Source organism: Rhineura floridana, chromosome 2 (genome assembly GCF_030035675.1).
Source record: "Rhineura floridana isolate rRhiFlo1 chromosome 2, rRhiFlo1.hap2, whole genome shotgun sequence".
Taxonomy (NCBI): Eukaryota; Metazoa; Chordata; class Lepidosauria; order Squamata; family Rhineuridae; genus Rhineura; species Rhineura floridana.
In genome coordinates this window covers 152,002,714-152,027,308 of record NC_084481.1, presented here as the reverse complement: position 1 = coordinate 152,027,308, position 24,595 = coordinate 152,002,714, and the positions used below count along the sequence as shown (strand labels likewise).

General features: G+C 42.3%; 1 protein-coding gene across 1 annotated transcript in view; it reads right to left on the bottom strand.

Moving 5' to 3' along the window:
• LOC133378000 (uncharacterized) overlaps positions 1-22,655 on the bottom strand; it is a 52,418-nt gene extending 29,763 nt beyond the window's left edge. Inside the window, exons 1-4 of the mRNA XM_061612787.1 lie at positions 22,589-22,655; positions 20,276-20,407; positions 19,835-19,910; positions 18,366-18,477 (exon numbers count right to left, since the gene is read on the bottom strand). Coding sequence (XP_061468771.1) covers positions 18,366-18,477; positions 19,835-19,910; positions 20,276-20,407; positions 22,589-22,655 — 387 coding nt within the window. The remainder of the gene's footprint in view (positions 1-18,365; positions 18,478-19,834; positions 19,911-20,275; positions 20,408-22,588) is intronic.
• Between the last annotated feature and the right edge of the window lie 1,940 nt (positions 22,656-24,595).

Sequence of the window (24,595 nt, the reverse complement as noted above, 5' to 3'; positions counted from 1 at the left end):
TTGGTTTGGTTGAGTCTGACTCTATCCTTAAGAAATCCAGAAAAAATTAAAATGGCAGCTGTTAGCTACTTAACATTATATAATATTATGAACATTAATTTCATTTGATAGTTTTTAAAGGGAGAGCTAAGGTCATTCAGAGAATATAGTATTTGGATTTTATGGGCCTAAATATCAGTTTAGCCATAATTGTTTTTGTAGTTTCTTGAGTATATGACTGTGTAAAGACACTTATTTCATGGAATAAGCTGCCATTCCTTGAAGGGCTGAGGTTAGATTATAAACATCATGAACATAAAAGACCAAAAATTAAATATCATAACGATGTTGCAAGAAAAAAGGAGAATAACATACGTTCAAAATGAAAGAATTTTGTATGTATATATGTGTGTCTGTGTAGAGATATATCTATTTCTACATCCATATCCATATCTATCATTTAATTATAGCTAACTACAGTTTTTTTGCCTGACCTCTTAAATAGCCTGTGGAAGATCTTTTGCTTTTGAGAACCTCAAGAATAAGCTAAGCTGCTGTGAGAATGAGCAAGCTTTTATTTATCTTTTACATTTATGCAGCCACCCCCATAAGAAGAGTTCCCTGGACAGTTTAGGAATAACATTGGGGCAGTATATAGCTAACAAAACCTTATCCTAGTCTGCGTCTGTATTGGAATTGTTTTTTAAGATGTTTCTAAATATTTTTAAAGATGCTTTAAGATGTTTGTAAAGATGTTTTGTTTTAATATGTTTTAACGTCTTTTGTTTTTAAGATGCTTTAGAGTGTTTTTTGGGCTCTTCCTGGGAGGAAGGGTGGGATATAAATTAAACAAACAGTTTTGTCTCATATCTCTAGAACTTTGTAGTAACATAAAACAAATAGAAAACGATTAACGCTGTCTTGACATTTGAGGGGTAAGAGGAACAAGGAATGTTGTAAGGTGTAAGATTCAGAGAACCACACCATTCATTCTACATTTCCAAGGCCATCTTGACCCTCCATGCCATATGGCAAACCAATTTTGAAACAGAATGGATCTTCTAAATCCATTTGCAAGATGGCATGGTGGTCTGGTGTTCAGACAAAGAAAGAAGGCAAACCTTCTACTGCATATGCCTGAAGAGGCTGTCTGGATCCCTGCCATAGGCTATGATCCTAAGAGTGCTTATTAGGAAGTAATTCCCAAAGAAACCAAACGGAAGCTAGTAAATCTGGATAAGCATGGTTAGCCTCAGCTCTGATGTTATTGTCCTGCAAGTACTTCTGTTCAATATGACTGTTGATTTATATGTGCTATTGCTGTGTTGGTAACTAAAATATTCATCTGCAAGCCTGACATGATTTAGGCTTCATTTCTACAGATACTTACCTAGGAGTAAATCTCACTGAATGCAGAAAGACTTGCTTGCAAGTAAATGTGGATAAGGTTGCACTGAAAGGCTGCAGTCCTTTGTATGTTTTCCTGGGAGTAAATCCCATTAAACAGAGTGGGACTAATTTCAGAATAAAAATGCTCAGGATTGCAGTTATAATCATAGACATGCATTAATCAACTATAGCATTAATCTCTGATTAAGATTTTCTCTCTGATTAATCTGTGGGGCTAAGAGTGAAGGGCAAAGGCCATATTCTTCAGTCTTAGGCCATGCAAGTGCACCACTGCTCCAATTTAGCAGATTTCCCCCCTTTTATACTGATACCACTGTACTGTTTGCTCCAGCAATAAAACAAAGCCAAATCAAATCCATACCATGAAAAATCTGTATCTTTGAAAATACTGATGGGCTTTGAACTTGTTCATTTAGCTGTCCTGAGAATATTTATTTTGGAGGGGCAGCACAGAAACTTTAGAAATAAATATAAGAAAATATTCCAAATTCCCTCACTGAAGTAAAATAAATGATTAAAGAGGGATTTGCCTTCTAATAATATATGCTTTAATTATTAATTTTTAAAATCATATTGTGAATTATCCCATATTAACAGAAACTACGTCTACCTGTTGTATCCCCCAAATGTACCTATGACGAGACTTCAGTAATATTCAACTGTTTTCATATATCCCATTATCTGTTTTAAAACATATGACTCACCAGCTGAAAACTTTTAATTGGCTAGCTGCCTCACTAAATGGAAATATTAGGTTCTTCTGACAAAACAAAACTGAATGTGTTCAAAATTAAGTTGCCCACTTAGGAGATCACCACAATTTTATGTGCACTTCAGGGAGCCTAATCGATCAGTTATATACATTTTAATCCCCCCTCCCAATGTTTAACCTGTTAGGGAAAATTATGTTGTTGTATGCATATGAGTACCTGAATTTGCTTATTTTTGTACCCACCTCATTTCTTTATTTTTTGTTGCATATAAAGCATCCTGAAAGAGACCTGCCTTACTTTTTGCAAGGTGCTTGACAGAATTGATACATAATAAATAATAATAAATTGGTATACATTTGACCTGATTTTGACACAGTTATCACAATTATGATGATACATAGATAAAAATATGACAACACCACCACGGCCACAATCTAAGAGAGAGCAACCCGTTTAACTCTCCCTAGTATTTTGGCATGCCCTAACAAATTATGGTTGATGCAGTTAATTCTGTCACTATTTCCTATGGGAGGAGAGAAGCAATCTCTCCTCACTTCTCTAGCACATAACTGTCATTGCTAGAACTAAGCAACCATCTCTTGAGAGATGTGAGCATGATTCCATTCAGCAAAGCTCACCATGTGCACTGTGGTTGTTTTTTTTTTACAACACCCCCCACAGCACCTGTTTGCATGTACATCACACATCTAGCAAACATCTATGCAACCTTTAGGCAGTTGCCTGTTTCATGGAAAACCTTTGCTGGATTAGTGAAACAAACCTTCTTAAATTCCTAAGAATTTGGTATTCCCTGCTTGTAATGCAAGGCTTCTGTACAGCTCTTGTTTCTTTCACTGAGGCTTGCATAGAAGTTCTTATCATTACTTGAGCAAGTTCAGTCTCCTGTTTTAGAATGTTTCAAAGTCTAATACTTATAGCTGTGACCCATTTGCACATCTCCGATTGCCCAAATTAGTTTATTATAACATATATTTTTGAATTATAGATGTGTTGTAATTAGGCTATATAGAAGGGGGTTATGGTATTTTAAGTAATAGTTCTATGATATTGGCCTTGGGAACAACTGAAGTTTAATGTGTAAGTTTTGTGTGTGCACGCACATACATATATAATTTAAAAGTAAGGAAGGAAAACAGGCAGGGGTATTCCTGGTGAATTGTATCCATTATGTGCATTTACAAAATGGTAAGTAAATCTTATGTACTCTGTCAACCTTTGGACTCCATTCTCTCTCTCTTTCTCTCTCTCTCTGTCTCTTGCCAGGTGAATGTTTTTTGATTCTTGGTTTTACTTTTGTTCATTTCTCTTTTTCATTGCCATTTTTCCAATAGAAAAAATGCATGGTATCAAATTGGGCAAATTGTTATTTAAAAAAGAACAAGATTTTCATTTCAATATTTTAAACACGCACAAACATGGTATTTCTTTTGCTGCATCAGACCTATAGCTTGCTTGCTGTCTTTTTCAGGACAATGAAAATAAAACAAAAAGAAGCATGCCAAGTTGCATGTGTGTTGGATACAGATGGGTTCGGTTAGTCTTAGATTTTACAAGTTGTGCTCCATACTGGAATGCAATGCCATCCAGTCCATAAAAGTTCAGTCCTCCACATGTAAATATTGACACTAGTAAGAAGAGCTTAGTTTTGGACGTGGAGGTGGGGCGAATTCAGAAATATTTTTGTAATTAATCTGTATTCAAAGCAATATATCTACAGGTACAAATTAGCAACTTCATTCTGAGTGATTTCTCTAAAGAATTTATCAGTATAATATAACTGTGTGCATTTGTGTATTTGTGTGTGTTACCTTATCACAGGTAACAATGACAGCAATGTTATACAGCCACCCAGGCAAGTAACATGTGTTTAATCTCCATTGATTTCAGTGAGACTTAAATGTGCAGTTGCGTGCCCCAATCCAGAGCCTCACATGCACTCTCAGTGTCCCAGCAAATGCTTCAGCAGGGTAGGATGGGAGAACTGTGTGTACATGTCCCTTTGTGCATGTAGAACTTCCAGTCTCTATCAAAGTGGAGTGAGGGAGCTCCATGTAGTGAAAAATATGACTTGAGTCTCCCTCCCTCCACTTGCAGCAAATCACTGGATTGGTCAATAGTGTGCAAATTGCTTCATGATGATGCTCATCCTCCTAACAATTTTGCTAAAAGGTAAAGGTGTCCCCGCACTTGTAGTGCGAGTTGTTTCCGACTCTTAGGGTGACGTCTTGTGATGTTTACTAGGCAGACCTTATATATGGGGTGGGATTGCCAGTTCCTTCCCCGGCCTTTCTTTACCCCCCAGCATATGCCGGGTACTCATTTTACCGACCACGGATGGATGGAAGGCTGAGTGGACCTTGACCCCTTTTACTGGAGATTCGACTTCCTCCTTCCATTGGAATCGAACTCCAGCCGTGAGCAGAGCTTCGGCTGCGTTACCGCCACTTTACAGATCAGAAACAAAGGGGATGTGATTGGCCTCAGGTCATCCAATCGATTTATAGCTGAACAACTGTAGATGCGATCTCACCTGCCAGAGTCTTGATTTGAACATAAATCTTCCAGGCCAAATTCAATCCTCTGCCTTTTTGAACACAGAGGTTTTCTTTGTATATATATGTCATTTATAGAAATATATTATAACATATGGGACCAAGTAGTACCTTTTTTGTATATACAGCATTTGGGATTCCAAAATCTATATTATGGCAATACCTTTATTAGGCCAACTAAAATATTACAAAATCATGCAAGCTTTCAAGTTTTCTAGAAACATAGCAAGGCTTTTTTTTAAGGGGGGCACAGTTTACATTGAAGCCATGGTGTTTGCATCTGGTCACAATTTTAAGATGTAACAGATGGTATTTTAGGTTTTATGTAAGTATCAGGTGGAAAATAGGAATCAAGAGAAAGTAAGCAGTCCTTATATTGGTAAAGCTGGACATTTATTTGAGATAGTTTGTTAGGCAAAAAGTCAATAGAAGCCAAACTGGGTAGCTTTACCTAGCACTTGGAGGGAATGTTCCCTTAAAAAAAAAAGTCCCATCTTCAGGTGGCATTTTTTTCTTTCTCTGGTTTAGGATCCTGCTATTGAACAATTAAATAAAATATTTTCCAAGTCACACAAAAAGTAAACCTAATATAAGCTCTGCCCCCTCCCTGATAGGTTTCCGCCGAGCCTTGAAGACCCGGCTGTTCAGGCAGGCCTACGGGATCCCTGGGGTGGGTTAGCTTTTAATACTGTTATTAATCAGAATTGTAGTGTTTAGTCTAATTATTGATTGTGGCCCTCATTGTTTTATATTGTATTTTATTGTATTGATGTACATCGCCTAGAGTGGCTGTTAATTCGGCCAGATAGGCGACTCATAAATAAAATTTTATTATTTATTATGCCTAGTTTCTCTTGATTCCTGTTTTCCATCTATCAAGGAGCCTGTGTGTTTTGCCTAAGGATGGAGACAGACCTGGGTAATAGCCATTTTTCAGAGATGGGGAATCAGCCATTGTTATACTTCTGCTGCCGAGCATATCTTGGCGCATTCTCTGATACTTGCATAGCATCTGTCATTCAGACCCTCATTTAGATGTCTGCGACGTCTTCCCCATTTCATCTGAAGACTGTGACCAGAGGCAGACTCCATAGTTTCAGCATCTCCCTGCATTCCCATTGCTCTGTTTACTATCTAGCCTGATGAAGAGTTCTGGAGAGCACAAAAGCTTGCACGCTATTATGTGATATTTTGCTTAGCCTGATAAAAGTATTGCCCAAATATCGCTTTGTCTTCCTATTGGCTGAGGAGCTCGCTTCAAAGTGTTGTTGTTGACATTTAAAGCGCTATGCAACTTGATGTCAAGATACCTAGCTGAACACCTCCCCGATTACAGACCAAACTAAGCCTTAAGATCTTGCAAGTAAATGCTGCTGACCGTTGTACGACCACCAGATTGTCACTTGGTGAAAACACAGAAGAAAAAGTTTTTGGTGGTGTCACCCTCTCTTTGGAATTGCCTTCCCCAGATGACTGAGGAGGCAGACACAGTAGCCAGTTTTAAACACCTCTTAAAGACATGTATGTTTACCTAAGCTTTCCCAAGCTCTGATTCCTAAATTCTTAAAACTTTTTTTCCCATTTTTGTTCACTGCTCAGTTTTATCTATGCTATACAGTTTTATTCTATATTTATTTAGGATTTTATTTCAGTTCTGTATTTCTATATGAATGTCTATTGATTTTTTAAATTATATTTTATGTATATCACTTAGAGATTTTAAATTAAACAGTATATACATTTTATAACTGAAATGAATAATAAATAATTTTAGATTTTTTCTTTTGGGCCAACATGGCTCCCTTTAGTTTTTGAGTTTCACTTGTGTGGTTCAAAACCTGTGGAAAATATAAAGAAGTAGGAGAGGAAGAAAGACAAAATGTGGGTATTAAGTAGTATAGGTGCTGTCAGCAGCTATCTAGTTAGTATTAGCCTCATGAAACATGTATATATTCATTAATAGGCAAAAAAAACTTGCAATTTAAGAATGTACCTATAGCCCACCGATATTTCTGTCAAACTTTAAAAAGCAGGGAAATTGGGCAGGTATATGCACCAGGGGAGCAGGAGACCTGGCCTCCTCTCTGAGATATGTACTGCCCTCCAAATTGGTAAAACTGCAAACACAATTTGAGTTGGTCTTTCACAGACCAATCCACTTGCTGTGTAGCTTGGAAGAATTTGGTAACATGTGCCTCTGAGCATATGGTGAGTGGTGGCAACACCTGCCATCTCCAAAGATGGAGAATTATATTTTTGTATGTATGATGGTGTTCTTACTTTGCTTCTTTTCTGTGTTACTACTGTTTCGACAGAGAATCTAACCTAGAAAAATTTCTTTCTCTCCTTATTCATCCTAGAAATCTGTCTCAAATTTATTTTTATTAATTTCAAAGCCTTTTTATTGGTCAATGTCATATGATGGTGAAGACAGCCTTTTGTGTTTCAAATGGGAGGTTATGTTCTATTTCTATTTTGGGTGCATTAACAGTTGAATCTAAAACTGCAGTTTGATATAAAATCAGACTGATGACAATGTGTTGCTTCTTAAGCAATGACCCTAGCTGTTGGGGGGGAAAAAACCTTGGCCTGCCCAAGATTCATGTTTTCAGCCTGCTATGCTTAAACTACTCCACTTAAGGAAAGGTGGGCATGGTCAATTAAAAACATAGAGCATACCTAGAATTTTGCTAGAATATATTTCACCTCCCACTATTTTCTCTTGTGCAAACTGAGACACTCTTCATGTCCATTGGAAACTATTCTGCAGAATAGTCAGTGCCATTATTCCACAATTGTTTTGGAGCTTTTCTTTAGTGTTGCAAAGTGTTGCTGTACTTCACATATTCACAGAAACAGAAGCAAAAGAAAATGATTTACTATAGGAAAATTACAAAGTAAATCAAATGTATTTAAAGTGACTATCTGAACTATATCAACTGTTTTAATATTGTTGCTTCCTCCCTGCTAAAACAAGATCAGCACAGCACGTCTTGTTTCTTTTATTTGGGCTGCTTGCAGATGCTGCCACCACTCACCATATGCTCAGAGACACGTTACCAAATTCTTCCAATCTACATAGGAAGTGGATTGGATTATGAAAGACCAACCCAAATTGTGTTTGCATTTTTACAAATTTGTAGGGCAGTGCAATATCAGGTCAGGTCTCCTGCTCTCCTGGTGCATTCACTATAGCTGCCCAATTTCCCTGCTTTTGAAAGTTTTATAGAAATATCTGTTGGCTATAGGTACATTCTTAAACCACAAGGTATTTTGCGTATTAGTGAATTTCTCTGCTTTTTAATCTGAGAGGGCAGAAATGGGATCATGTGCAAGTTTGCTGAGAATGGATTGATCATTTGCATGCTTATTGAGTTCAATGGGATTTACTGCCCTGCTTAGGATAGGCAGGAGGGAGAGGCGGAGGGCAGGTTTGATCATTGGCATGCTTTTTGAGTTCAGTGGGATTTACTCCTGTGTAATCATGCTTTTATTCTACAGCAGGCACATGTAGCCTCCCACCCAAATTTAAACCAAAGTTGTCCCTGGCCACATCCACACCAGACCTTTATTTCACTTTAGACAGTCATAGCTTCTCCCAAAGAATCCTGGAAAGTGTAGTTAGCGAAGGGTGCTGAGAGTTGCTAGGAGAGGCCCTGTTCCCTTCACAGAGCTTCAATCAGAGTAGCTGACTGTTAAACCACTCTTGCCACTTGAGCTCTGTCAGGGGAATAGGAGTCTCCTCTCAGCACCAGGGCCGGTTCTAAAGGGCGGCCACATTGGGCACTGGTCCGAGGGCCCTGGAGCTATAGGAGCCCCTGAGGGGCCCTTTGCTTCCCTGCTGTGATCCACACACCCCCACGTCCCCGACTTACCTGTCAGCCGGCTTTTTAGCATTGCCCTTAATGAAGATGGTGGCCGCAGCTTCCCTAAGGTACTGAAGCCACTGCCGCCATCTTAGTTGATGGCAGAGATGTGCGCGCGTAGTATGCATGTGTGCCATCAACAAAGATGGCAGCAGAGGCTTCATTCCCCTTAGGGAAACCGCAGCCGCCATCTTCATTAAGGGCAATGGTAAAGACTAGACAGGTAGGGGGCCGTGGGGGGCGTGTGGGGGGCCACGCACGCGAGCATATGTGTGCACGTGCACACCCACCCACCCACCAGGGGGCCAGGGCAAGCTGATGCCCAAGGGCCCCTGCATGCCTGGAGCTGGCCCTGCTCAGCACCCTTCACAAACTACACTCCCCAGATTCTCTGGGGGAAGCCTTAACTGTCTAAAGTGAAGTAAATGTCTGGTGTGGGTGTGGCCTCCTGATTAAGCAAGCCCAGCAGCTGGGAGTCTGGCTTTTAGAACACTGTCAGTTGGTTCTTACTGAGTATGCCCCGCGTTATCATTGGCTTCAAGCCAAAATTTATTAAATTAATTAAAAACCAGCCAGGCATTTTTAAAACTTTTAAACTGCAGAAGATGAAGGTCAGAGTATGGGGCAAGGTCAGTAATAGGATTACAGGTCCTCTGTGAACATGGCTGATTTTTAATTAATTTCAACAAATTAAGAGACCTCTGACAGAAAAAAGTCCAACAGGGGTCTGGTTTTTCTCTTTCTCTTTTTATATTTTGAACTCATGATTCTCTCTGACTGTTTTGTGTATCACCATGAAAATTGAGAGGGTTGTTAAGCAAGCATTTCTGAGTTCAGGACTATATGTTTTGTAAGGTTTTGTTTTGAGATGAGCTTATGGGAAGCATCAGAATGGCATGGGGGATATTTTCAATTTAACATTGACCAATGCAAAAAATCCATGCTGAGTATAGTATACTGCCACTCTCTTGGCTGTATAATTCCATTTCATTTGACCAGAGAAGCAATCAAATGTTATCTGTATCAGGTACCAGTAGAAAGACTGTATGGAACAAGTGCCATATTGTGTCATACCAATGACCTGCTTAATCCTCTATTTTACCTCTGATGTTGGTCAGCATATGGGAAAATAATAAAGGATACATCTTAATTTAAAAAGTGGGCTGCTCTTCCTACTTTCTGTGGCAACAAGTCCTGAATTCATCGGTTCCAGTCTCAGGTAGGACAAGATAGCCCATCTACCAGAGACATGCTCCTGTTATTGCTGGGAAGAATCCCTACCACATTCATGTGCTTGAACCCTGCTTCCCAGCGCCTCTGGTTCTTAAATCCACAAGTGTTTGTTGTACTCATAGACAGGAGCAAGGGCAGGAAAGCTGAGCAGTCCAGGATCTGACTGACAAGGCTTTCCTTTGACAGCATTCCAGAGAAGACAGAGAGAACAAGCAATGAGATGCTTTGTGAGTCGAGAATGGGAAAGGAGCAAGGGAAAAGAAATGGAAGAATGGAGAATGAAAAGGAAAAACAAAAATAAACAGAATAGTCTAGTTCTCAAGTCAGTCAATTGTGTATGAGAGTGTATATGAAAATATATTTATTTTGTGGATCTATGCTATACAGTTCAATGCCTTATGCGATGTTTGCATCATAGGATTTGGTACACGAATGCTTAAGTAGTAATGTCAGAGGGGTGTGTGTGTGTGTGTATGTGTATCTATGCCAAAAGCAATTAGGCTTCCCCCCTCCTGTGCATTATTTATTTAGTCCCTATTTTAACTCAAACTTTATTTTCAGGAGCAGCTTTTCCCCCCAATTTGTTTTTTTCCTGTGCAAGTCCTTGGCTTCTCCCACAAGAATACAATGCCTCAGGCTGACTTAGGGTAGACAAACCAAATGGCTGCCCCTCCCACTGTTTAATATGGGGCACAATTCTGTCATGTTAATGTATTGGAGGTGGATGTCTGATTTTTCCTTGTAATAGGACCACCTCTGAAGGATGGGCTGTTACAGCTATTACACTTGGTGATATTTATCTAGTTGTCTGAAAGCTGGTTCCCAAAGTTTGATCACATTCTACTTAAACATAACACAGGATGGATCTATGCAGCCAGCAGCTTGATTCATATTGGCTATGATGACTATGTTATCAAAGCAAAGGCCCTCACAGGGAAGCAGGATTCTTTCCCTATTCATTTTGGGTTCCAATACAAGTCCTTATCTTCTTCCACCACAATATGAGACAATATAAGGCCGGGAGCAGGTTTAGCCCCATTACAACAGTGTCCCCAAGTCTAGTACTTTACTTTCTCCCATATAAATGAATGGCTATGGCTGAAGGGAGATATGAGAACACTCTTCAAGTACTTCAAAGGTTGTCACACAGAGGAGGGCCAGGATCTCTTCTCAAGCATCCCAGAGTGCAGGACACAGAATAATGGGCTCAAGTTACAGGAAGCTAGAGTTTGAGTGAACATCAGGAAAAACTCCTAACAGAGTGGTACGACAATGACACCAATTACCTAGGGAGGTGGTGAGCATTGACAAGGCAGCTGACTAGCCACCTGTCGGGTATGCTTTAAATTGGATTCCTGCATTGACCAGGGGGTTGAATTTGATGGTCTCATAGGCCCCTTCCAACTCTACTGTTCTATGATTCTATGCTAGTCATTTCAGTAGGGAACAGTAAAGCACAGCTCTTGATACATATGTAGTAGGCAAAGCTACCTTCCACCCTGGCACTAAGATGCCCTGGCCCTCACAGGGAGTGCACTGTGTGTGCACAGACTACACAGAGATGTGCTGCACCCACAGGAGCCCTTGCAGCACACAAGTCTTCCTTCCATGTACACACTAAGCAGCGCAATTATGGGCATTTTGCTAGTGTAAGATAAGCATCAGGTCTGTTGACATACACGTGGTTCTACAAAAGCAGAACAGGCCACTTGAGTGACAATAGTCTGAGATAGTATGTTAATCCAGCATAAGTTTGGTCAAGGAACTTTCATTTTATTTGTCTATATATTGCATAGATAGACTTCAGATGATGCCAATAAATTGTAAAGGGGGGGGGAGAAACAACAGCAATGTTGCAATGAGGATTTAAAGGCACAGTGAAAGGCACAGTCAGAAAGCAACATCAATGAGTGGTACCAGCTTGTGATAATTTTAGCATGTCAATAAAAGTTAGGCTATTGCACCTTAAAAAGGCCCCAATGCATCAACTTTTTTATTGTTGGTATTTGCATCTTTTGTTGGATGCTCAAGATAGTTCTCTGAAATTAACAGTGCTGGCATATTCTGGGCATTGTGGTGAAATAGCAAGATGGCTGCTTGATTGGGCTTCTCATCCGCCATTGCTTCCCCAGACAACACAATAACTTCATTAGGTTCTTTCAGTGCTATTAAATCTTCAACAAACTTTTTTCTAGGATAAAAGCAAACATTTATGCTCTTGTCACTTTCTATGTTACAAATCATAACCAGACTTGTCCTCTCACTGGCCCTCCATCAAAAAGCCCCCATAGTCAGAGGACTAGTTTAAATGTAAAGTTATTGTGCCTTGTAGCCCCAAGGCTGTGTAGGGAGAGTAAGTATGGAGTAGTGGTTAGAGTATCAGGTTACTGAGCTACGGACCTTCCCAAAGGAATAAAATTAGCTTCACATCTATGAGTAGATTAAGTGGAACTGGTCATATTACAATTGACTTCTTACTGAGAGATGGGAGCAGGATGATGCATTTAAAGTGATGCAATTAATTCCTCCTTAGGATTAAAAAAAAGTTCCCTGTTGTGCAAACGTTCATAGCAAATACTGTATTATATCTATATATATGGCACTTTTTCCTAATTTCCCTTTTTATCAGTAATTTAAACACAAGAAATAAGAAGGCCTGCAAGCACTGTAAAACCTGAATGTGTCACACACACCCCGGCACACATATGTGTTTGTATTTCCCCAGTTTTTTACATACTGAAGAAATGGGGCGATTTCCTTCCTTTTCTTGCCAAATGTGTACTGTGTGTTGGGCTGGCTGGTGATTTTTTTTCCCACCTCAGAAGCAGAGCATGCTCACCAGTTGTTTTCTCCTTCTGTGTCTTGAGAAAGGCCTTCTACATCCATCGCCATGCCAGCCTCAAGTACACAAAAAGAGGAGCAGCAAAGAATGACTTGTGTGTGGAAAGCAATTATGCCTCTTCATGGGAGAAAGATTATCTCCCCGTGATGGGTGAAACAGAAATATTGAAGAAAGCAGGAGTTATTCAAAACTACTGAAACACTGAGGAGCTCTGAGTGAAGTGAAAAGCTGGAATATAAATTTAAGGGGGGGGAATTAAAAGCTGATTAATCAGAGATTTGGGAAATGAAGGATGCAACAGGTTGCAATGCAACAATTTCTAATGATATTATATAATTTTCATTTTGTGTGGAAATGTGCATACTTATTATTATGACCGTTACAGTTTTTCTGAGGGCATTGAAATCTGACACCTTGATCTTGTGAGGTGCCTGATGCCACATTAGTGGCCATTGTAGAGCAATAATATGATTTCAGCCTATGTCCATACTAAAATCATGTGAAAGGAGCCAAGTTGTGCCGTGCTAATAGATCCATTTCTTCAAGAATATTAATATGAAATTAAATATATAAATAAAGGTTTTAGGGAACAACAACCCTAAAATATACATATGAAATGTCTATGTTGTGACTATTTACTCAAAGTTATTAAAAATACAAGCTTTGGAGATCTGTGCATTAGCCAACTTTGACAGGCTGAAGTTAAAACAAGTTACTGAAATGATCTCAACAATATTTATTTAATAAACAAGACCTGCTGTTTATTATATCTGTCAGTTTATCTGTCTATCTACTTGTCCATATTGGAACAAGACTATTGTTTCCTATAATTAAAATGTATAATTTCCTCACTTCTACCCTAAATTGCATATGCACATGAGGCCCTAGGTCAGAGCTGTAGTCTCCATAGAAGATCAATATGAAAAATAAAAGGTGAACCTAAGAATTAATGGTAGACCTGCATTCAAGATCTGCTCAGACCATTTCTAAACCCTCTGTAGCCGGGTATTGAGCAACTGCAATAAAATATGCATCTTTGCAACCATTAGTTGAACCTAATCAGTGGCCTCATTAACGCTTGTCCTAATACAAATGGGTATTTTAAACATAATGATTTGCAATAAGAAATAAGAAATAGAAGACCCACTTTAAATGCTGGCAATCATCAGATGCCACTAGTGACAGCTAAATATAATTTTTGTTGTTGTTTCATCTTATTTTGCAAAAAGCTTTATTTGTCCCTCTTCCCCAAGTGAGTCAGCAGAAATATCGTGATGTTCCATATGATGGGAATCACTGGCTAGGAAACGGAGACACACAGTTCATAAATTGTAAATTGGTCCTCCCTAAGAAGGCAGTATTAGTTATTGGAAGGAGCCCGAGCTCCTTTTACTCTTCCCAGGTTCCACTTCTGTTATGAGAGAATGGAGGGAGTCTAGAACTCCCTTCCTAACCTACACAGTGAGTGACCTGTAAGTAGAGAGGAACAGATTTTGGTCTTGATATAAGCTGGATCACTGTGTGATGTCTGAGAACCTGACCAACCCAGGACTTCATTTTTGTACAGACTGTGACAAATGTATGTATTATGTGTGCACACATGCACACCAACAATAATAAGCTTTTTTTATGAAAAGGGAGAAAATAAACCAGATATCCACTTGCAAATTAGCAGCCCCAAGATTTACTCTCTGCATTTTTGATGGAGAAAAAAAATTACATAGTAGAGTTGTTAACTATTCAGTAGGGATGTAAAGGTGCAGAAAACTACAAAACAGCAAAATGACTTCTCAACCAATTCCCAAAATTTAAAGAATAATAAATGTTAATTTATGAATGCCTATAATCAATCAAATCAATTTTATTTCCATGTTAGACATGATAGGCCACAACAATGCAATACAGCAAAACTTTAACCTCTGGATGAAGATTGTTTTAAGGTGATTGCTAGTGAACTCCTACCTATAACAATGTATGATTTAGGTCTGACCTATAGGAAATCTTTGGACTAATGAAATATGAACTAAACAAGAGATGGGTGATTGAGGAGGACTGGGACAAACTGGGATGCAAGGGTTCATGGACATTGAAAAGGAAACAAATGGACATGATTTTAACAGGGAGCCCGCTATGGAAGGACACTCGTTGCATTTCGGAGACATTCAACCCACCCAGACCAAGCTCAAGAGAAATTTGTTCTTCTGGTGTACAGAATTCTGAGAAGCAGTCAGAAAGTCATCTTACCATCCCAGCACCACCTCACTTTCTTGGTGCACCCTTTCAAGCGTAACAAACAAACAAAGCATGTTTTGGCTTTCAAAAAATAAATAAATAAAGTGATGGACATTCTATCAGATAAAAGCATGGGGAGAGGAGAAAGCGGCGAACCACCAAAGAGAGCAAAGCACCAGAGGGGAGAGGGCAAAGTACAAGGCCACTGTCATTTGATTTTGAGGCCTTATGTGTGTCATTTGAGAGATGATGGAGGGGAGAAGCAGAGCTCATTCCACAACAACAGAAGAACCCGCACCCATTTCTGTTATAGGTATGTCTGTATACAGACTCAGTGAGTGTGAAAACAGACAATATAAATTATATACATTGATATGTAGCATTATCTTATGGATGTTTACTCAGAAATAAATTGTACTGTGTCCAGTGGGGCTTACTCTCTAAAGAGTGGGTTCAGGTTTGCAGCATTTGCAGCTTCATTGGTCTTTGCTATTTAGATATTATCTCTGTTGTCAGACACCAGAACACTACCAGTTTAAAACTGCATATGCCTAACCTGGGCAGAAGAATGCGCTAAATGTATTTACATATTGCAATTTATACCCCATTTCTATCCTGAAGACCCCTCCTGGCTGAGAGATGTTGTCTTTCTGTCTCAAACTAAGGTTGCAGTCCTGTGCAGGACATATTTTCAAATACACATGTACAGGATTGGTACTGAACCTTGCCACCATTTCTTTGCCTGTTTTTTTAAAATACTTCTTATTACAGTGACACATGACATAAGAGTTGTAAAGCACTGTGTGGCATAAAGAATGGCCTAGCCCACTGGTTCCCAGACTTTCCCCCCTACGGACCACTTGAAAAATTGACGAGGGTCTTGACGGACCACTTACATTATTTTTCTACCTGTTATAGTGATTGTAATGGACTATGCTAGATGCTATATGATTTTTTATTTTTGTATTACAATTTGAATGCCATGGAATTCAAATTGCAACACAATGAAATACAGTATAAGAAATAAAAGAAACAATAAAAATACAATTAAAAATCAATATGAATATTTAATACAGCCATGACATGAACCAGCTGAATGAAGCTCCTGGGCCACTGGTGGTCCATGGTCCACAATTTGGGAACCCCTGTTCTAGCTCAAGACAATTGAAAAAAGAGTATAATGTTTGTGATGCCACCAGTCCATAACAGCACCTTTCTGAAGAACATTGTTACATTTACAGAAAATTGTGTATAATAGGATAATGGCTTCCTATCCAACCAGGAACTAAAATGGAATGACAGAAATGGTCTTCTAATAGAAAAGGATCCCAAAAACTCTTACTGGAAGACTCATAATGTAGCTGTCTGGAAGATACTTTGGGAACAATTTTTCAACTACAGATATTTACAAATCCAGAATTAGCTTGTCATTTCTCATTCTGTTTATTTTACACTTACACAAGACAGAATCAAGTGCTTAAACCTCCCTCTCTAAATAGGAGCAGATTTACAGACAATGAAAACAGGCCAAAATCTTCTCTTTGTATATACATTAAATTGAGTATGCAGAACACATATATAAATCTATACATAAACAGTAAACCAACCTTCTCATGATTTTAAGACAAACTATAACATTATTTTTGTGGCCTTCATTTGCTTCTAAATTACACTAGGGTAAAGCCAACCCTGCTAGATTTTTTCTTGCCTCATATGAATTTTCTCTAAACACAGCTTAATGGTAGGCTTGAAGCTACGTAAAGGTCAGCAGATAAAGGAGTCACCTCTTAGCACAGCAACCTTCATGGCCACAGTCTTACCCCTAGGTAAAACTCATTCATTTAATCAAACTGTATCAATATAACTGTGGGAGGGACTGCGGCCTGTACGTACAAGCTCTGGGTTAATGCAAAAGGTACACAGGAAATAAAAGAGATGTGCATTATGGACCAAACCCCTTTCTAAGTGATGACAACTTAACTTAATTAGGCTGGAAAGGACAAGAAACATTTTTAGTATTGGCTGGAATTTTATAAAATCATAGCCTGCCCCTAGGGCCAATGTGGGGATGCCAGATGCTGACATGGGGTAGAAGCATGCTCACAGTTTCAGTGCATCTCCACTTCTCTCTTCTGAAAATGGGAGCACATTATGCTAGTCAAACCCTGCCCCTTTTTAGTGTAAAACCTGGTGGGATCAGCTTGAGTGTTTTTTAAAATTCAGCTTCAAAGAGATTTCACAACTGATCAGCAGATCAACCATGTTCCTGCTCCAGGTGTGGCTAATGGAAATGTATGAGATTTCTTCCCTTATGCTTGCTGTTACCTAAGTTTATCCAGTGACTTTTGTCAACTCATTCTAAAAGCCCTCCTCTGCCACATGTAAATGACCTTCCTGTAGTATAAGAACTAGACACTTCAAAACATGAACAGCAATATAATTTCAAGGTATGAAGCAGAGCATTTCATATCTGCCCAGTTAAGCTGCGGTCTTAGTAGTGTAGTGGGGCCAAATAACCTTTCATTGTCTTATCTGAGTTGTGGGTTGCAGTCTTCAACTGCACTTCAGACTTCTTCCGTACTATGAAGGGAAGCCTGCTTTCCTTCAGACATGTAACAGGTTGGTGATACTGAAAATGATGCTTTCAAGTTGCATGCAAAGTTGAAAAAGGGGAAAATATTATAATTCAGATATTTCTATTTTAAGGGGAGAGGCCTTTGCAACTAATCGAAATGCTTCTGACTGACTGACTTTTATTTACTGTCATAGGCCAAACTGAAAATGCTTCTTTCATTTCCGATTCACCAAGGAAAAAATAGAAAATAAACTCCTATATCTGCTTGATTTTTTTAAATCTGGCCATTCCTTTTGCAGGATAAGGGGTGGAAGAGAAACCAGTCCGACCTACCCTACCTGGCACATTAACAGAAGGCCTTTAGAAACTACCTGGATGGCAAGAGATGGAAGAGTGGGTAAAATACATAGGTCTCTGCTGAGGGCTTCTTGTTTTGAAATTCAGTTACATTTCTAGGGAACAGGAAGAAATTTTAAGGACTAGCACATGTCAGTCGAAGGTTAGAGACCAATTTATTTTGTTCAGGGTGAGGGAAGAACATGACAGGCTGCAGTCCAACACACATTTTCATGGGAGTAAGTCCCACTGAATCCAACAGAGCATATTTCTGAGTAGACATGTATTGAATTGCAGCCTTAGCCTGTCTCTTTTACTGCTGAGATCATCTTTCTTATAACTTTTTTTTTTGAAGGGGGCACATGACATTAAGTCAGCCCCTTCCCCCTTCCCTTCCCTTCTCAGAGGGCCGGTGGAAGCAATCCCGACCAGTGGGTTAGATCTTTCTGGGGTTTTCTCTTCTTTTTCTGCCTCTCAAAGAGGTATCCGGCCCCTGCCTTTGGAAAGTGCTCTGCAGCTAGCCTATCTGCAGGCCCCGACCTCTCCAAACGGCATTAGCCAAGCCTGTTCTGACAAGGGAGGGAAGGGGAATAGCACACGTTGTACCTGCAGCGACCCTAGAAGGGTTCCCTCTGTTCCAGGGGCAGTGGGATTGATCTCAAGGGCGCCTTGTTTAGTCTCTCCGGACTCTTGTTTAGTCTCTCCTAGCTGCCGTGACCTTTAAGGCTAACACTGCTCATGCTGTCAGGGCTTTCCAGGTGTGTTTTATGTGTTTCTCACCTGCATCACCTCCCAACTAGATGAGTTCTCTTCTCCTTCCTTTCCTTGGGAATCGGATCTCTTTCCTCAGACCATCAGCCTGGAGGTAAGGGCCTGCCGCCTGCAAAAAAGCACAGCATTTTCTACGTTAGTGCTGCTTAGGGCAAACGGGATGTTATTGCGGGGATCACGGAAAGGAACAGAGAGGCTGTTTCTGTGGGAAGGAGGTGGGAAGAGATGAGGGCAACCTCTAACAGAAAGCAGTTCGCCTCTGCTTAGATCGGACGTCCTTGAAACTTCTTTGGAGGCACATTGCAAGGAAAGAGGGGTGGGGGAGAGAAACGAGAGGTTAAGTAGGTGAAGAGCCCGTTTGAGAAGAAAAGGAAGATGAGTGGCTATCCTTTTTTTAAAAAAAAAACCTTTTCCCCAAAGACAATTTTCTCACAATATCTCTTCCATTTTGCGACGGGTGGAGTTTGGTTGCGCTCTTCCACCTGACTCAGCTTGTCGTGTTTTGAGCCAGCCAGTCTGGATTTTTGGTCATTCCTAGCGTACCCTCGAAATATAAGTTGGGGCGTTAAATATTTAGAGGATTGGGGGGGTCTTGGAGGGGACAGATATATAATTTCCTCTATTGCCCCTTTCTTTCAAAAACCATCTGTGTTCACAAATAAGCAAAGGTAGCGTAAACGTTAGGCATGCAGAACTGTTAAAGGTTAGCCATACCTTCCCTCTTGCCTAGAAAAAAAAAGCCCAGCATCCCCTATGACGCACCCCCAGCTTTCCAGCAGCCTTTGCCTGCAAGGACGTGAGAAAATTTCATTGGGAGAAAGGGAAACGGAGGATGAGGCCTTGCTGGCATTCTAGACATGTTCTCTAGATCCTTAGAAAAGATCTAAGTGACTCCCCTGAGAAGTCCATGGATTACACCTCCACCCCCAAAAGGAAAACAAAAATAATTCAGATTGAGTGGATCACATCCAAACCTTTGAGATTTGGAAGGACCAAGTGCTGTCTCTTGCCCTCCAAGTCGAGCAAGCGAGGCAGTCGCTGTTCTGCTGGGCAGAGCTGATGGAACGTCCCCCTAGTAGAAAGCGACCTCCTTCCAGATTAAGAAATACTCACACACAATTGGAGTGAGGTGAAGTGAGGGGAAAGAGAAAGATAGGATGCCAGGATTTACTTTTGCCCTTTTAACCTGCATTGAAGAGCTCGGCTTGGGGCTGAGAAGCGAATATCCCCGCAACTACAGTAGTTTCTCCAGACTGGTAGCAACAGTTGGCTGCCCATGTAAAGAGCCGAGGACAGGAGCTAACCCACGGTGGCTTGGCTCTTCCAAACGCTTCTCCTCAGACACCCGTCCCCTCCCAGATTGCTTAGGTTGGGATTCTCCTGCAACAGGGATGGGCCAGACACACAAAAAGCGAGGCTCTTTCCAAAGCTGATCCATCTCTGCACATGCCTCCCTTCTCCTTTCAAGTACCCCTCTCTATACAGCCTGCCTTGCCCTGAAGAGATGCTCCCAGGACTCAAGAGCCTGCGAAGAGGGTTGCAGGCGACTGGAAAGAGGGATACAAAGGAGGGGGGATTTGGGGGGATGGACGAAGGCGAAAAGGGGGATTCTTGGGCTGTCGAGTTGGAGAGACCCATCTAGTGTTGCCTCCCTCGAGCCAGGTCGACTCTCAGCCACTAATCTTGGCCAAGGGTGGGGAAGAAACCCGAGGCTCTTCTTTGTTTTGCCCGGCTTCCACACTCACCAATTGGGCAGACTTTTACTCTTTTCTGCAACACCGTCAGATTGTCAAAATCTCTTTTATCTCTGGAGAAACAGCAGCCCTTAGCCTCGGCTGTGCCACTCGCCCTCAGCGTCTCCACTGCAGCCTCCTCTCCTGAGCAAGAGAGACGCAAGTGGAGCACTTTCCCTCTGTGTTGGCTGGAAAGGGGAGATCCTGGGAGTTGTCAATAGTTAGAGAAGGATCCTTTTGGAACAGCTGGGTTCTCCCCCTCCCCTTCCAAGAAGGCTTTTGCAACCAATAGGCCCTTAGATTGCGACAACCGGGCATTCCACTGGCAACTAGCTGTTCACCTCTGGTCTGTTCTGTCCGGGCCGAAATACAGTTGTCTTCTTAGGAGGTGGGGGCAGCAAGGAAGGAAACCTTTTCTCCCCACCCCTCCCCCTTTCTTATGTTGCCCACGAAAGCCGACTTGTTAATTACAGCAAAGGGGAAAGGCAAAGCAATGCAGGCTGCCTCTAACTCTCCTCGGCGCTATGTGCATGGCAAAGAAAAGGCGAGGCAGTTTCAACAGTGCTAGACAGAGGGGCTGAGGCGGCTTCGCTCGCTACCTATCACCTCGTCCAAAAGCAACAGTTCGGCCGTGTTTCCCCCCGGATCTGGCCTTTTTTACCCCGATCGGGGCCACTTTCAGTTGGGAAAGGGGAGACCTGGGGGATCGGAGGCTTGAAAGTTGCCTAAAAGGAGGTTGGAAGTCATGGGGGGGGGGATAGAGGCATCGCCTGATAACAGGAATCTCCCCTTAAATCGGGGCTGATTTCTGAGTTTCCCCCTCCCTATCATTTATGGGGTGATCCCCCAGTATTCCACCCACTCCCACTCTGAAACCAACCGAAATCTCCCCCGTTTTAAAGAAAGACTTGACGACACTTGTCTCAATTTAGTGGAGGACTAAACATCCAGCTCCATCCCTGATGGGGTGAAGGGGGATGAAACACATCACACCCTTCTGGTGTGGGAGGGGGCGTCCTCTGAACTTCGAGAAAGTTTTTATTGTATTTTATTCTATGAAGATTCTTTTCTTTTTTTAAAAAAAATGAAAGTAGTATGAAATCATTCACGGAAAAGAGCGAGCAGAAGTCGATTAAGAAAAGTTAGGCTACGAAGGGATCTCGGGAGTGGGGACGAGGGGGAAGGGAGTTTAATTCCCTCGAGACACACACACGGATGGAGGGGGTCGTAGGGGTTACAGAGGAAAAGAGAAAGGAAAGGGAGAAGCCCAGAAAATCAAGGTAAGTCCGAGGATCGGCGGTCGCGCTGCTGCTCCTTCGGCGAAAGCGCCCTCCGCAAATGCTTTTTGGGGTAAGGGCTTCCCGGCTAGGTATTTATATACAGCAAGCCCAGACCGCAAAAAGATTCGCGAAGGACAAAGTCTCCCGTGGCTTCCTACATCCATCCATCCGGCTGCCACCAAAAAAAAAGGGGGGGGGACTCCAAGGCACCCAAAGACAGCCGACTGCTGCTTTCCCAGACACTGTCAGGATCACCAACCGCCCCATCGTCCATTCACTCACACACGCTCCATCCCCACTGAGTCCCTTTGCAAGCCCAAGCCGAGATATCCAACTCAGGAGAGCAAGAGATGGGGAAGGAAAGGAGGAGGGATGGGGGGGGTTCCCTTGGCCCAGCCCTTCACATCCAGCCGCCCTCCACTTCCTTCCCCCTCCCCGTGAAGGGGCCGGGAGCAGTGGCTTGCAGGATCGGGGGGCTCTGTGATCAAGGCAGAGTTCGGAAGGCTCTCCCCCCACACCCCTCCGTCGCTCCGCTCCCGAGCAGAGGGTCTAGAGCTGTGCACAGACGCTGCGTAAAGAGAAAACTCTCCCCCTGAGCACTAAATAAATAGAGACGAGGCCGGCCGTTCATTGGTGCGGGCTAAAATCGTCACTCACCAATCAGGAGGAGCTTCACATCTCTCCTTCTCCCTCTGCCTCTCCCTCTTCCCCTCCAAAAGGGGAGGGGGGAAGAGCAAAAGAAAGAAACATTCCCATTTCTAATTATTCAACAAACCCTCGACAAGACCACGTTCCATAGTGTTGCTATCCCTGTCAGACTTCTTCCTGCCCCAGGGTTGAACATTGGGGATTAGGGTAGAAGGGTTCAAGATGAAGGTACTTACAAACAGGCATAAATATTAACACCGAGCAGCTAGGCAACACAAGACAACACGTACCCAAAGGACTAGCTCGCGCCATGTGGGCAGCCCCCCTCCCCCAAGTGCACCCAAGCCACAAGTCAAAAGTTGAGACCCGTCGAGGCTCGCCTAATCCCTTAACTCACCAAGGAAAGCCCACTGGTGGAGGTCAACCAATGGCCGTTGCTGACCCATTGGCCAGATAACCGACATGAGACCCAGCAGCGTTGGGACTGGGCTGTTGGAGGTGGTGAAACTCCAGTTGAATTTGCCCCGCGGTCACTTCTGAGCCTCTGCTCAACACCTGCAGACTGGGGACTGGGGCGGCGGGGAGATGCGAAGAAACGCCTCCCCGGCGAAAAGTTGCGAGAGCATGACACTGAACTTAAGTCCACATGCCTGCTGGGGACTGGGAGCCGGACGAAGATGCCTCTCTGCAGCGACTCAATAGCGAAAGAGAGTCGCCACTTTTCGACGGAGTTCCTAGGCAAAGTTCGAGAAGAAGACATCCTCGACCAAGAGACAGCGCGACCGTTCAAGAACTTGGAAGTTCCCTTCCTGGTTGCTCCCACCCCGCAATTACAGTCACGCCTCAAGAGGAGTCCCTACCAGAAGACCCAAACGTTCCTACCTTTTCCGCTGCCTTTCCCCCCCAGCAAATCCACCCTGAGGGAAGAAACAGCCCTCCAGCAGCAGCAGCGCAGCCTCGTCGAGATGCAAGCTCCTACTGAGCCCTACCTGCTTCCTCTTTCCCTTCAAGTACTGCTGTTGCTGCTGCGGATTCGCTCCCAACTTGCTTTGCTTTAGAGAGACCTTTTCGACTAGCGCCTCACAGAGATGGGGAGCGACGAGCGGAGGAAGGACAACAAAGTTGTAATCCCCCTCCCCTTTCCCCCCTGACTTACCTTTCTTGCCAGGCGCTCAAGCAGCCGCTGTTGTGAGCGGGATAGGATCCTAGCTTGGAGGTACAGGCATCACCGCCCCCAGTGTGTGTGGGTTTTTTTTTTTGCTTTTTGGGGTTTTTTTGTGTGTGTTTTAGGAAACGCGTGGCAAAGCATCCCTTCCTCCAGGTATGTATAAACTACTGTAGTGTGTGGGAGGGTCACGATCTTGCTAAGTGCAGAAGATTTCCCCAAGATTAACCCTTTCCTCGCCGGCTCTCTTCTTCTGCAACTTGTTGCAGACAAGTGTGTGTGTGTGTGTGTGTGTGTGCCTATATATCTATATATAGGTATCTGAGACACACACATGCTGATGGGGAAGCAAAAAAGCAAGCAAGCTCGGAGGAGTCCAGCTGCCCCCTTGACGCCGTTTTGATTGGATGGTCTTTTCATGTAGAGGGGACGTCTCAAGTCGAAGTCACGATTCCTCCTCAGTTTGGAACCATCTGTGACTGGAGCCATGACGCAGCCAGCACACATTACTCACTTTTACAGTCACGACTTGGAAATCCGTGCAGTTTGCAACCAAAATTACACCGCCACCATTGAATTATTTAATAGGAACCAGTTAAGGGTAATCTTATGCATTGTGCCAGGAGATGTGCGAGGATGATCTGGCAAAAGTGAGGTTAGGGTGGGGAGATCTGAGGGAAGGGGACGGGAGGGTGGGGAATCGGACAGAACTGAAAGCTTTTTGTTCATTTGTAATTACTTTGATTGTGCGTGCGTGCATATAATTCATATATGCCCACATGGAATGGTATGCCAAGTGTTTGGAAGCGGTTTGCTTGTTCTCAAACGACCCATTTGTAAATACAGACACGAAAGCCTAAGTAAGGGATAGCTTCTCTGTGCATCATAAGGACATCTGTGGGTGGTGGTGTGCTCAGCAATTGATTCTGTAGCTTGCGTTGTCTCAGTAGCAAGAAACTTCCGAGCTATTGCATGCAATATGAGCCAAGGCTGCTGGAACCAAACCGATTTATCTATATCCTACAATTCTCTCCTGATGGTCATGGCTGCATCTGTCTAGTTGTCTAAAAGAATAGTAGGTGTTGCTGGGCTTTGCATGTGATAGGTGCACTCTCTCTCTCTATATATATACACATGCATACATACACACACACATTCTGTTAGGTGTGCTGCTTTCTTGAAATCCCCTTCCTTCAGTGTTACCTGCTTTAAGTCTTTTCTCCCCACTTCTTGCATATT